The following is a 14,651-nucleotide window of genomic DNA, read 5'->3' as shown; positions in this document are numbered from 1 at the left end:
GAGAGCTACTGTGATTTAAATCACACTTTGGCTCCCTTCACACTGGGTTCCCTGTGTCAACAACGCCTGAACCGACAACACCCTCACTGGTTTGCACGGCTGGGTAACTTCCAAATGGTTTCCAACCTGCAGGCTCACAGACATCTCCTCCCCAGGGAAAGCAAGCCTGCTTGCTGCCTGTGGGCTTAAATTTGCTAGAGGGATGTCTCTGCTGTAAAGGAGCTCTTTCAGGGGTCCTTCAGCCAAAGAGTTTGATGAAAGCTTTTTGACTGTTAGCCGAGTTAGACTCTTCAAATACAACCCTGTTTTGAGGTACAGAAAGCAAAGCTGAAGCTTGGAAACGTCAAATCAGCTAGTCAGAGGTGCTGTGGAAATACTCCAGATTTTAGAGAACCTCTTTTTGATTTTTCTAATGCAGACCAAAAAAACCATCAAACCAACCTCCCCACGTTCATCTACAGACAGCTCAATCTCATCAGTGTGATGGTTTCAGGCTGCATTCAGCACCACCCTCTGTTAAGACCCTGAAGACGACCATCTCTCCTGTTTCCTTTAGGTGCCTCTCCTTATCGCTCCTCTCTTCCTTGCTCTGCTATTTCGCCACCTTTAGCCACCTCTCCTCTGTGGTTTGTGCCATCTGATGCAGACTCCCTACTCCTTTTCCTCTGCTTAAATCAGTTTTACATCTGTCTTTCTTTCAGTTATGGCTTCAAACGTTCCTCTGCCTGGCGTCTCATTTCTGTAAGGGTCTTATTACTGGAGAAAGCTCAGTATGTCCTACATCTCTATACCACGATCTCCTGCAATTCATACCACTGTGCCACCTGCCCTCTGCTCCTATTCTCCTCTACAGTTTTCTGGGTTTCTTTCCTGACAGCTTACGTAAACTCCATTGCACATGGGGGTCCAAGGGTTTGTGCCGTGCTCCCCCATTGCCCCGGATGAGCTGCTGCTAGCAGGACAGCTTACCCACGAGGTTCATCTTGGCGCTGTAGCTCCCGAAATACCTCTCGTCGGTGTTGGGCGTGTGGCACTCGTACTCCCCGGCGTCCCGGTCCTGCAGCTCCGTGATGTGCAGCAGGACGGCGTCCCCCTGCACCCGCTCCACGTAGATCCCGCGGCCGCGCACGCGCTGGGTGTAGATGGCGTAGGGGAACGAGGGGTCGATGGTGCTGACGATCTGCACCTCCCGCTCGGGGGCCGAGGGCAGGTAGATGGACCACTGGAAGTTCTGCTCCGCCGGGCCCTGGTAGCCGCTCACCTTGCACCACAGCGTGACGTGGGACCCCTCTGTGCGGTACAGGGGTCCCTCCTGCACCGTCACCTGCCGCTGGGCCAGTGCCATGCCTGTGGGAGGAGAGGAGTCCAGCATTACTTCCCGACAATCAATCCCTGAACCTCACCCGGATATACCTGTCCTACTCCTTCCATGGCCATGCCGGGCAAGTCCTCGCACCCCATTTCCAGCTGGCACATCAGGCTCTGGCACAGCACCCCCAGCTTTCTTGCTGACTCAGTGGAAACGTTTTTCAAAAAGCCCCATGAAAGTAGCAGTGTAGAGGTAACACAAAGCCCTTGCTGGGCAGCATTAAGAATCCATGCATGAAAGTGCACTGCACTGCACAGTAACAAACCAGAAGCTCAAGGTGACAGGTCTTTGTTTTCAGTACTAGTTTTACTTTCTAATTCAAACACCCTGTGATCCCATGCACAGGCTGCTGCCAGAGGGCACTAGGAGGTGTTAAGGGTGGCCAGGGAGCTGCTGCTTGGGGCTACTAAGTTCAGCAGTGACTCCCTACTCTCCTGGCACAGCCCAATCAGGACTACCAGGAGAGAGGCCCATCTGCAAGCCAGGAGGCCACACTCCCTCTCCTTCAGTGTCTGGGCCCCCCAGCTGCAATGCCCCAAGCTCCTGCCCTCCATCAGCAAACCTGCCAGAGGCTTCAGCTGGTACAAAATCCCATTCTTTTTCCCACAGACCCAGCACACCTTCTCCAGTCTCTGTTATGCTTGTAAAGGCACACAGAGTTCCCAGCACTGCCTTTCCAAGTCTCTTTGAAAGGTGTGTATTTAGTACATAACAAAACCAACTGAAGTTAATGGAGGGAGTGGGCACGTTACACTGAGGCTTTACTGCCCCTGGCTGCTGAAGTCGAGACCCAGCGCAGCGCGTTGTACACACACAGACGTGTGCAGCACCAAACAAAGGCAACCCCGCGGCATGGTGACCGCCATCCACTGTATTTTTACACAGATTATGGATGGCTGGCCCCTGGGCTCATGGCACATTACCAGCACAGCCCCTCCAGGGGCCGGATAAATTACAGCAATCTATCTTGTTTGTTGCTACATCAAAGGCTCGAGGTCTGGAGACCACGGTGGGTGTTCATCGGTTATTGAGTTACCAGCAGCCTGCACACATGGCAAGGCCAATCATCCTGGCTTCTGTGACTGCTTGCTTGCCATCATAAAACAGCAATAAGCCGATTTAAAGCAGGTCCTGCATAATCACGTTTGCAAATTTCATCCTCTCTGTGCTTGTGTATGTTGGGGGTTTCCCCTCCCTCTAATTTTCAACAACAATTTTCAAGTACAGAGAAGGATTTAACCTTTCAAAAACTGGCATCTTGCAGGTGAAGAGGTAGCCTTGCATCTGGAGATTATTGATTCAATCCCACCCTCTGGACAGGGATGTCCAGATATGAAGTTTTCCTCCACAGTCAGCCTGGACTGGAGCCAGGAGAGATGGTTCTTAGCAGCTTAAAACAAATTGTGAAAAATGGGTTCAGCACATCCATCAGGGCATGCAGCTGAACAGATGGAGTGCAATTCAAACTATTAACTTGGGCTCAGCTTGCTGCTGCTCCAAATTATGTTTCTTTTTACTCTTTATGAAATAATATGATTTAAGGGGAGGACCAGGGAAAGCTAGCACGTTTGAAACAAACAGGGAGAGGAACAACAGAGGCAAACGCTCCCCCACTGTTCGCTGTACCAATCCCTTCATCCTGAGGAAGGATATCTCTAGATATCACTAGAGACAACTAACACATCTAAGGTGCAGACAGCCTCTTCTCTCACCCCATAAAGGCCAAAGGACAAAGCAAATACTATAGCCTTTGAAGTAAACTGTTTTTAAAGCAGCAGGAAGGGTAATATCTTTCTTACACACTTAAAGACAGCTCATAATCCAATTTTTGTATTCACATGGAGCCTTGCTACAGCATGCAGATACCCCATACGCAATGACACAATTAAAACTGCACAACAAATCAAACATGCAGCAGTAGGAATTAACACACAACACTCATCCAGGTATTTGTCAGCTAAGGGCATGACCTTGTTGTGCAATCTTTTAATACAGTGTTGGATTTTTTACACAGGAATTCTTTGAGGAGTTTTCCAGCTATCTAATTGAAAACCACCATTTTATCAGACACAACCTTCCAAAAGTTCGCTGGCAAGATCACAACCCTGGGGACCCACAGCACAGATCTCTGTGCCCTGATGCAGGCAACCTTTTGGTAGATGTCAAATCCCACCACCCCCATGGCCAGCACTACATACACTTCCTTTCTTCCCTTGCCAGTGGTTTTTGGGACCTTGATTGTAACCCTAAAACCTGGATTCCTCCTCCAGGTTTAGAACAGACATTCCTCCTCTCCTATTCCCTCTTGCACTGGATTGCTGCACCTTCCTAATCCAACCAAAAGTGAGAGAGTTAAGAGCCAAAGAGTTCCTTTGTTCCTGTTCTGGTTCCAGGAGCCCAGGCAGCTGAGAGGACAGAAGAAGATAGTGCAAAAACAGTCCTGCCTAGTTCCAGTGTGGATGGAAGACAAAACAGTCAGGGGGTTTGTTACAACTTGCAGCAAGTTGTTATCCCAGAAGTGAGACAGACATAAAGGCTTAGCAGTTGGAGGAACAGGCTGGATCTCCAGAGGGGCAAGGAGCAGCACATCCACAGTTCTATTCCCTGTGCCTGTCTGCAAACTCCTGCTCCAACACAGTTGGGTACAAATGCTTTTCAAAACTTAAAAGAACTCCACAGAGCAGAGGCAGAGATACTTCTCCAACAAACTATTTTAATCAAGAGACGGAAAGAGAAAAACAATCAGCCTGAGGCAGACATCCAGCACTACAAGTTTTCTCCTCAAACAGTTGCCTTTTGTATGATGTTTGGCATTCTTCAAGCCCTGGGAATTGCTATATCCATGAACACACAGCATCCAGAAAAGAACTGCATTTCTTATGGAACAAGCATTCTGATTAACAAAAATAATGCGCCTGAGATCCCATTTTAAACTCTTATCTTTCCCTCTTGAAGTGAGAGAAGAGCTCACTGGAGGAGGAGCTGTGTACTCCGCACCTTCTCTAGGACGCCCAGGAGACAGTTATGGTGGCATTTGGCTGGTACTGCACTGGCACAGCTGGCTTTTAATTGCAAATACAATATGATTTACTGACAACGCAAGGGCTGATATGGAGGAGGTAGCGAGCCAAGTGCTACTTTAAAATTAATAAGAAATTACAGATTTGTGCGCCTGTTTTTTTCCAGAAGACAGCAAATCCCTCGAGATAAGGAGGAAGTGTTCCCTGATCCTTATCCCCTACAGATGAAGGCTATTGTTGCCAGCCTTTTGAGCTAAGAGTAAGCCCAACAACAGTCAGGCAGCTCTCAACACTTCCGCTGGCTTACCCATCTCCCAAGCCCCGTCTGGGAGTCAGGCGGTGCACAGGGGATAAGAGGAGGCAGCAGAGGCAAGAGGTGGGTGATTAGACTCAAGGTCAGGAAACAAGGGATAGTGCAGGACCCAGGAAGTTGCAGATGCCTGGTCCCTGCACTGCCACTACACCCACCCGCCCAGGGCCACAGCAAATGCCACAGGAAACAGCTCTGAAAAACAGGGGAAAGGCAAGGGAGAAACGCAATGTCAGTCACACAGTCATTCGAATCTCCCTTGTCATATCACAGCCAGGACTTGAATGCCTCTCCATTCAATGAATGGGCAAGGAAGAAGCATCACTCATCCCTGCCATCCAGCCATCTCACCCAGAAAGTGCTGTAGCTCAGCTTCTGAGTACACAGTGTCTTTGCAAAACCTGTACCTTCACAGGAACCTCAGATAACCATGGCAAGAGCTGACCTCTCCACATGCGGAGCTCAGGTTTTCCGCATGCAATTGGTCATTTCAGGTGCCTGACTTGAAGTAGTTTGAAGAAGCCACATTTCAGAAAGTGATAAACATTTACCCTTTGGGAAGGAGGTGGACTTTCAGGTCCCTTTCAGAAGAACAAGCGTGCAAAACTGTACCTGAGAACATTGATTCAAGGCTTATTGCAAGATAAGCATAATGATAGAAAGGATGGTTGAGCACATAGAAACTGCCACAGCATTAACACATCAAAAGAATAAATAAAAACTCATGACAGAATTATGAGGAACCTTTTGTGAAAAGTCTCCCCATCTCAGAAGAGTGTAGGCTATGTCTTCACCACATCCAAAGGCACTACAGCAGTTGCATCAAGGTATCTTACATATCAGTAATTACAGCCAGTAGTCATTTAATCCAAAGGAGAAACTTGAGCTCTTAGGACTATTATCCTGGGTCTAATCACTCCGAGCAACTAAAAAAGTCTTTATATTTTTCCATATCTTCCGTAAGTGCAGGGCTGACAGCGCTGAACACGCAGCTTGAAGGGATGTTTCTACCCCTGCAGTTCTACAGCAGTTTTCCTTCACTTAGAAACTCTAAAGCAGTATTTGTCAACAACTGACAATACTAATCCTAAATTTCCTTTAAAAATTAATTTGTGCCTTTGAATATAGTTACTAGACAGAAAACATTTCCAAAGAGATCCCTTTGCCTTGCACAAATACACAGCACACATCTGGGTTTTGCTGTTGTCGCTATTGTTTGTTCAATTTACAGGTGCTCCCGAGAATGTGTCAAGAGAAGAGCAACAATGCTGACAAACACTAGGGAATGGTTTCTATGTTAGAAATAATGGAGCCTGGAAAAAAAGATGACCTGAAGGGGATATGGTCAAGGTTTACACAAATATGTATTCCATGGAAAGGATGGTCAAAAATCGACCATTTACCATCTCTCCTGGCTTAAAAATCAAGGGCGTCAACAGAAACCGGTCAGATCCAGCTTTATAACAAGTGTGGCAGTTCTGGCAGCTGCACGTAGCATATCTGCAGATGTCCGTGCCCAAGGGTGCCATGGATGTGGAAAGTTGACATGGGCTGAAATATGGGTGAGACAAGTACTTGAAAGAGGGCTACTGAACAGTCAAGTCACACTGGGTTAGTGAGGCTTCCAAAACAAGCTACAATTGCACAGCTGCCTGCCTACAGCTTTTTGAGGCGTGATACTGAGCTAGGTGGAAGACTTAGTCTGAACTGGTACAGTTGTCCTCATGCCCCTTCACAACCCATGCCATTGCAGGCTATGCTCTTCAACCACACGGGTCACATCTGGTCTGCACACTATACACTGGCTATACCACAACAGAAGCTAAAAAAGGCACCATTTCAGCTTTTTCTCTAGAAGCGTGGCTATCTCTGCTCTGAGCTGGCTCCCTCCAAACACTCTCAGCCCTGACGTGGGAGCTGGTGCCTGTATGCAGGGAAGGGAAGGGAAGGGGAGCGTGCATAAATCCTATTTGGCTATGACAAATTAGCATCTGCAGCAGACCACAGGACCTGGCAGAAAGTCCCCAGTAATGAAGACAATTCAGACACAAGTGCTAAAGAGCAGTCATGCCAAAGCGCCTATTTCCTTGAGCTTGAGAGATGCTCTGGGCACGCACAACCCCAGAGCAGGTGCCATGGCCAAGTGCACCACGGGCTGTGGCAACTGCTGCCCTCCTGCCTTTGAGCTGCAGCAGCCCCTGTGCTGGCTGCCTTCACAAAGTTACAGGGCACACTCAGTTACTTGCAGCCCAGCAAGAAGGGCTCCCTTTGACTCTCTCCTCCTCAGTGTTTCCACTCCCCTGCCCCAAAACAAGAGCATCCAGCCCTGCGCAGGCCTTCGCTTCCAGTGAATCACTCAGGGGCAGTTAACACCCTCCAAGCTCATATTCCATCTGAATTCAGATTGATTTTTCAGTCTCCCAGGGGGATGGCCTTTCTCTCCATTTTGTCAGCCAGGGAGGATGCAGTTGGCTCTTGCCAAAGCCATCCCATTACTTAGTTCCTGATTTTTCTCTAGACTTTACAGTGGGGCTGACACCCACAAAACACTAATTCATTTCAGAATGAATTGTGAGCTCTTCCAAGCTCACAATTGTCCAGCCACTGAGAACATTTCTCTATGCAGCCATCACCTTTTTTCATGGGTTGAAGACTAATATTATCTCACAGGGAGACTCTGTCCCAACAGGCAACCAGAACAGAGAAAATCTTCTAGCAACACACACCTGCTATTCTGTGAAGTCTCCTGTTAAGGCGTACAAATAAAAATTAGGTTCGAGCTTAATTTTTGCATAAATGAGTCACAGTAGGGACAATCTCTGTACACTGCAACCTGCTGCCAGATGGAAAAAAACAATGCTATCAGAAGAAAACATGTGGTAGCCCTCCCCCTATTACCGCAAAGTCTCATTCTGGGAGAATCTAGTATTTTGCTTGGTGTATTTTTTAGTCATGTTAAGTGAGTTCAGTGTACTGAAAGTGTCATTGAAGCCACCTGCAGAACAACTCTGTCCCTACATCCACCCTTTCGCTTTGATGTTTAAATCATGCAGCCAAGGGTGCCTCATCCCCTATCCTCCTCCACTCCTTACACCATCCCACCACTCCCAGCACATGGACTGTCCTCCTGAACCAACTCTAAAAGCAATTCATTCCTCATTCAAATTCCTCCCACTGCTAAGCCAACTAAGGATGGCTAAGTGGAGAGGTCAGCCAGGGGCAATTTATACAATAATTGGCATGGAAATACCACAATCAGTGGGGAAATATCAAAGCATGGGCAAACGAGACAGGAGCCGCCAATGAAGCTCTTTGTTCTTCCAACACAACTGCTTTCACTCATCTCTGCTCGCTGCTCTGTCTCACAGCAGCTCACTTCCACAGCAGATGTTTACTGTCTTTTAAGAAAAATGTTTTCAATAAATATGAAAGAGGTGACTTTTCTTTTAATCACCATAGATTGCTGTGGCCTGTGCCAAGCTTCCCAAGTTCTGACTGTAAAAGAGGTCTTGTACCTCTGCTATAATTATGCATCCAGTCAGACATCCAACCCCCTTGCCAAGATCAGAGCCATTTTACATCCTTAGGTTCTTCTCAGATCTGGTCCTTATATTGACAGAAGACCTCCTTACTTTCCCCAGTGTGGCACTGGTATTCTGCAGATGCACAGTGTGAAATGTGATCTACCCTTGTGATTTTTTCCCCATTTTTTTAAGGAAACCACATACTATATGGATGTCACATTCCTCTAACTGCTCCTTCCCTGTGTCTACAATTAGGCATGTTAAAATATGCTAGTTTTAACACCACCTTGGAACGGCATATTCCTGAGTCACAGATCATCTGTATTACTAAAACCTTTAAACTTCTAAAAATGCTGAAAGGATGAAGGAATAATTCATTATCTACACTGGACACTGATAAGACAAGAAACAATAGGCTTGGACTGGAACAGCAGAGATTCAGGTTGGTCATGGGAGCTAGCTACATGTCCAATTTCCCAGAAGCAAGGAAAGCAAGGCACCAGAAAGGCTGCTTTGTGAGACTGAGGTATCTCATGCTACAGCTTCCTCTGACAGACATTTACTTTCCTCCTCTGATAGACATTTACTTTTTGAAAGGACAACACAGACAGAATCTGCTACAGGGTATACACAACAAGAAATCTCCCTGCTCTTACAGTTCTATCCTTCTCGATCATCCCATCAGAAAGTGGATTTAAAGTTACTTTGCTGCACTGAAGCTGAAACTACTCTTTAATTGAGTACAGCTTTACTTTTCAAAGTCAGAGAGCTAAGCCTCCAGAAGCCAGCCAGCCACTCCTGTGGTCAGAAAAAAGAGCGATACTCTCTAATTTTGTATTAAAAGGAAGGAGGACGGCTGGGCACACAGGTCCTCAAGCTTGGGAGCTCATGGTGCCCACCCTCCTTACTTCAGATGGACTCTGAAGCAGCTGGTGGAACAAGGTGTACCTGATGTAGGTGGTGAATAACAACACATGCTGATGTACAAGGGAGAGACTGAGCTGGCTGCCCTGCTGGTTCAGATCCATAATGGTAAATCTTTGTCCAACACACTGTTTATTACAGTTTTACTGTTTTCCTGCAAAGATCCTGAGATAATCTGCAATTCTTGTATTCACCAAAAGCAATACCAGTTTTTGACTAACCTCATAGAAGGGCAGAGAGCTCCAGTAGCAATACAGGCTCTTTTCTGCACTTAAAGTAGAGCCCATCCCATCAATCTATTTAATCAACTATTTCTCTTCCTCCAAGGTCACAACAGAAGTTTTGCAGCCCCTTTCCAACTCAGATCAGCATGTTCTTCACACACTATACCACCGTTACCCCGATCGTTATGGGAAAAATACACAAGCAGAAGCTCCCCGGCAGATTATTCTTATATTGGGAATATGCAGGCAGGAAGTGTTGGATTGCCCACACAGTACTTCTAACTTGCATTGCTCCTCGTGTCTTATCCTCAGGAGTTTATTCTTGCTTACAGCCCACTGAATACATGCCCTAGTGACTTATAACACTATGGTTGTTTCCAGGTCTGGTTAAGCACTACAATACACAGCAGCATTTACAGTGGTCTGCTGGAATGCCCAAGGCAATGCCTACTTTTATATTTTCCAATGAAAAGCAGTGATGGCTTCATTACCACCTCCCCAGCCTGAGCTTTGAAGCTGTAACCCACAGGTACTCGCTGCAAGATTTAATGTAGACCTGCACGAAAAGTGAGGTCTCCTAAGGTTCCTATCTGTGTTTTTTTCTTCCGTTCTTTTAGTACTTACAACACATGTAAGGACACACCATTTACCTTGGTGTCCCTAATGCTGCTCCCAGACCTCTAAAAGATTCAGCATTGCCATGCTAGTACCAAAGCTACGAAGCTACAACACACATTTCAGAGGGCTGAAGTCTTAGCTGGTATGTGTTCCCAGCCTATCAAGAGAAAGAGGTGAAATGGAATTGTTCGAGCAACAAAAGCTAGGCAGGAAATTTCTGACATAGTTCATTATGCCCTGCAGCCCCTGTACTTCTTTTTATTATCCTTCTTTAGTCTTCAAGTCCTACATGTTCAACATCCAGGGTCAGTCTAAGAATTGTCAAACACTATTCCCTGTGCGATCACTCACTCTCGGACAATAAGAAACTTCATTTTGTTTCACAGTCAATAACGTTTTAATGTCACTTCTTTTTTCGTTTTCCTGCATGCTCTGCAATCCCTCCCAATATTAAACAACAGAATGTCCCTATTATTGCTGTAATTCAGCTCATAACATCCCAGATGCTTAAAATACTCTCCCAGGAGAAAAGAGTGCAGAGTCATAAATCTCACCTTCACATTACCCTTGCCAAAAGGAAAACAGCATTTACTACCCAGCCTCTCATCAAAGGAATTCCCTCTCTTTCATGAAGAGATCTCTCAAAATATCTCTGATTCATGGAGAGCCTGGTTCCTTCCCTTCCTCAAATTTCTTTTTCCTAAGGAAAAACAAAGCTTCTTGCTCTCTTCATTTGAAACAGAGGGAGGAAGGACAGACATACAAGTGCCCTCCTTCATCTCCAAAGCGAAACTCCCTCCAGTGTTTTGGCCCATTTTCCACGCTCCCAGAAGACTCTTACTTGGCTTCCATCCCATCTCCTTGCTCTGAGTGACTCCAAAGATTTTCCCTTGCTTTGGTAAGGATGACATTTAGGAGTTCAGCACCCTTATTTTCTCTCAGACCTTTACTTGTACACTTGTTCTTCTGGACAGGGCCAGAGCATCTCCTTTTCAACCTCCAAATCAGCAGCCTCAGGCAGCCATTTACGAATTGTTTAACCCCAAATCGATTGCCTCCTACAGAGAGAAACTTAACAATGATCTATTAAATATTGACAGCTTGGAAGAGCTGATGACAAACTGCCCTGCTGCACATCCCCCCCTGCCTCCCAGAGCACACCATTCTTCCAGCACTCCAGCTCTGTCTTTAGGGATGGGTCTGCACTTGCTCCCCTCCTCCTTTGGAGCACACAGTTCTGCAAGAATGGCACTGCAAGAAGTTATGAAGTGTAATATCCAGAAATGAATGCAGCCAAGAGCAATCTCTCACGCTTCCTTCTGGCATGCTAAAGAAACATTTGTGCCCCTCAGCCATGGCCATTAGCATGAGAGAACATTCAATTTGCAAGGCAAAGCTGCCATCTTGTACTTCTTCAGCAGAAAAGACCTTTCAGGTAAACAGCAAATTGACTTATCCCCAAGGTCAAGCATATTGGCTTAAAGCAAGCATTTCTCCAAAATAATTTTCCCACCCCACCACAAAGGATCACGAGAATATGAAGCATAGCCCTACAACAGCAGACAGCTTCCATTTCCTTCCCACAAATTTTTCTGTTTTCTTCCCTGTTCACTAAGCAGCAGTAAGATGCTGCCTCTCAAAAACCTTTGTGATTCAGTCAGACGGCATCCCTGAAAGACAGATACAGACCCAGGTAGATTCTTCAGCTGCCTCTTATTACTAATTAAGATGCTAGAACTCCTCAACTCTTTACACTGTAATTTATTAGTTTGACATGCTACACAGACTACCAGCAGTTGTCACCAAATTACCAAGGCTCTCATTTCAAATGGGAGGACAGGTGCTTTCTGGTATTTGGAAAAGGAAAAAAAAAAAAAAAAAAGAAAAAAGGATGCAGGTGCATTTATATTACTATTGCTTCCAGTCTGGATGGGAGAAAGGTACAATCATTCCCTCTAAGTGCATTCATAACACAACACTACTACCAATGAATAAGAAGGACAATCAGATGCGATTTTCCTCCCTGACGAGGAACAAGGCGATGCACTGGGGAGAAATGACCAGCTGAAAAGCACAGAAGAAAACCTTTTATATTAAACAAACAAACAAACAAACAAAAAACAATCCACAGCAGTGAGGGGTGACTGCACACTGGCACAGGCTGCCCAAAAAGGTTGTGGAGTCTCCATCCCTGGAGGTATTCAAAAGCCATCTGTACATGATCCTGAGCAACATGCTCTAGGTAGTCCTTCTTGAGCAGGGCGCTTGGATCAGATGACCTCCAGAGGTCCCTCCCAATCCCAACCCTCCTGTGAAGGTCACTCCAACAGGACTGCATTCACTGCTGCTACAGGCCATGAGTTACTTTAGCTCGGCACCAAGCACCTACTCAGAGCAGCCTCGCTGTGCCAGATCCCCTACAGAGAAAACAGTGGCAAAAACACCCTCAGTCCCAGGAGATTCCATTTAAAAATGTGGTTTCACAACGCAGTTAAGCTAAAGCTGTCTCGCTTTCTCACTCGCTTTATTGCTAGCAACACGTGCACTTTTCTCCCCATGCCTGACCTCCATACAAGCTGAAAAAAGAACCACCGAAGTGAAAACAACTAACTCTTTCCTAAGACAGCAGGAACACTTTTTCTTTGGGAGATGGGGGCAAACAACCCTTTCATTAGCAGCTGGAATACTCCACTAGATCAGCCGTACCATGAAATAGATCAGCCGTACCATGAAACGGCACCTTCAGACAGGCAACAAATGGGTCAGAAGAGGCCAGGGAAGAGGTGAGAGCAAGGCAGCTTGTGAGGAAGTGCCAAGGTCTCTCTCTGCTGGGAGACCCTGATGGCAGGTCTCTAACAAGCCTTGTGGCAAGGCAGCAGGTGAAGCAGTGCTGCAGGTTACTCCCAATCACACAGAGGAAAAGAAAAGGGCTCCAAGCCACCACTTTTAGCAAACAACTGTAAGAGCAGGAGAATTAATGAAGCCTAGCTTCCTATGCCTTCAGGAGGGAGGTTGTCTCCGAGACTAATGATTTGACTGCAAGCTTCAGCTGGAGCTTCTCCCACAGCTGGCACAGTCATTTGGAGGCACTGCCCTTGAAGAAAAGGGTCTCTTTCAGTCCCCTGCTGCCCCCCTGACTCAGCTACTTATTGTTCGCAAGACTTGCAGGAACTCGTTTATTTTCGAGCTCTCTACTCCTGTCAAATTTGCGTAAAATTGGCCAAAGGGCTTCCAGGTTATCCGGGAAGGGGTGGCAGAGGCAGCACCATCAGATAAGTCGTCTTTCTCTGAGAACCCAGCCTGAGGAAACACAAGGAGAGGCAGAGGCTGGGAATCAAAAACCACACAGAGGGAAGAAGCACTAAAAAAGACAAGGTAGAACAAGGCTAAGAAGGGCTTTAAAAGGGAGGACAAGCATATTGCATTTGGCACAGCAGAGGAGGAGGAACTAATTTGAGAGTTCAGGAGAACTGGCAGACAGCAAAAAAACCTGAAAGACTCTCAGAGGCAGGGATGGATAGGAAATGCTGCAGCTTACACTTCTTAAGCAGAAGGACCCAGGTGCATGCACATGCATATAGGTAAGCACCTGAGACAGAAGTTAAAATTTTGATTTGAACAGAAATACCACCTTGTAGTATCAGCAGAGAGAGGCCAGTCCAACTTTTATGAGTGGATAAAATTAGCAAGAGGGAGGGACTGCAGGAAGAGGTAAAGAACATCACAGAATAGGCTCCTTATAGCCTCAAAAACCCCAAACCCTGAAGCTGGGCACGGTATACTCATGAGGACATATGAAAATCTCTGTCAGAGAGGCAGAAGGTGGCAAAGACAACACAACTGGGAGGAAATCGTTCCAGAGAGAGACCAAAACTTGTTATCACAAGGACAATTGCCAAGTCAAGGAAGGTAATGCTAGATCACAACTGAGATGTAGAGCAGCGGGGGCTATTAAGAACACCCTTGCAAAGTAAATCACAAAGACAGACTAAATTGGCAGAGCTGGGAGGCAAAAGCTCCAGACAGAGAATCCCATGGGGCTTGTGGAGGACAGAGCAGCTGCTGAGGAGGAGGGGATAAAGCAGCTTTGCACTGAGGGAGAGAGGATATGAGTAGCAAAACAAATGACAGAGACAAGGGAAAATGAGCTGGGGCCCTTAAGACAAGCAAAAAAGGTTAGAAATTCTACCTTTGTGAAAAGCATGGAGAAAGAAGCTGGACTGAGCAAACACACTGGGAAAGGCAGGCCCTTATTTGTATGCCAGTTCTCTTTGTCAAGTTGCTATGGTTTGAGGAGCAAACTCGAAGGTAGACAAGGGGCTATCCAGGCTTGGGGGGGAAGTATCACTAGGAGGGTTCAGTAAAGCAGGACAAGTTAGAGTGCTTATGAGGGACAAGGCAGAGGGAAGGAGCCGCGCTCTGTCAGAGACGGGGAGGTCAGCATCGTCAGAGGACTCGTGCCAGCTCCATGCCACTGCACGACAGCAGGAGCAGAAGCAGCAGATGGTGAGGCCAGGAGATGGGAGAGAGGGCGTAAAAAGTGCCCCATGGGCGGGGGCAGATGCCACTGTGTCAGTGGTGTGAACAGCTATGGGGCAGAAATACTGACAACAGAAGAGGGGTAGGGCGAAATCCAAGTCCAGGGTGCACAAGAAAGGTCGC

The 14,651-nt window shown here is 46.7% G+C and overlaps 1 protein-coding gene across 2 annotated transcripts in view; it reads right to left on the bottom strand.

Moving 5' to 3' along the window:
* IGSF3 (immunoglobulin superfamily member 3) overlaps positions 1 to 14,651 on the bottom strand; it is a 93,931-nt gene that overhangs the window by 64,992 nt on the left and 14,288 nt on the right. For both annotated transcript variants that reach the window (XM_050333163.1, XM_050333164.1), the window contains exon 2: positions 970 to 1,347. In XM_050333163.1, coding sequence (XP_050189120.1) covers positions 970 to 1,347 — 378 coding nt within the window. The remainder of the gene's footprint in view (positions 1 to 969; positions 1,348 to 14,651) is intronic.

The sequence above is a fragment of the Myiozetetes cayanensis genome, unplaced genomic scaffold (assembly GCF_022539395.1).
Source record: "Myiozetetes cayanensis isolate MyiCay16 unplaced genomic scaffold, myiCay2020 scf5-8, whole genome shotgun sequence".
Lineage (NCBI taxonomy): Eukaryota > Metazoa > Chordata > Aves > Passeriformes > Tyrannidae > Myiozetetes > Myiozetetes cayanensis.
The sequence above is the reverse complement of the archived record's forward strand: the minus strand, read 5'-3'. Positions and strand labels throughout refer to the sequence as shown.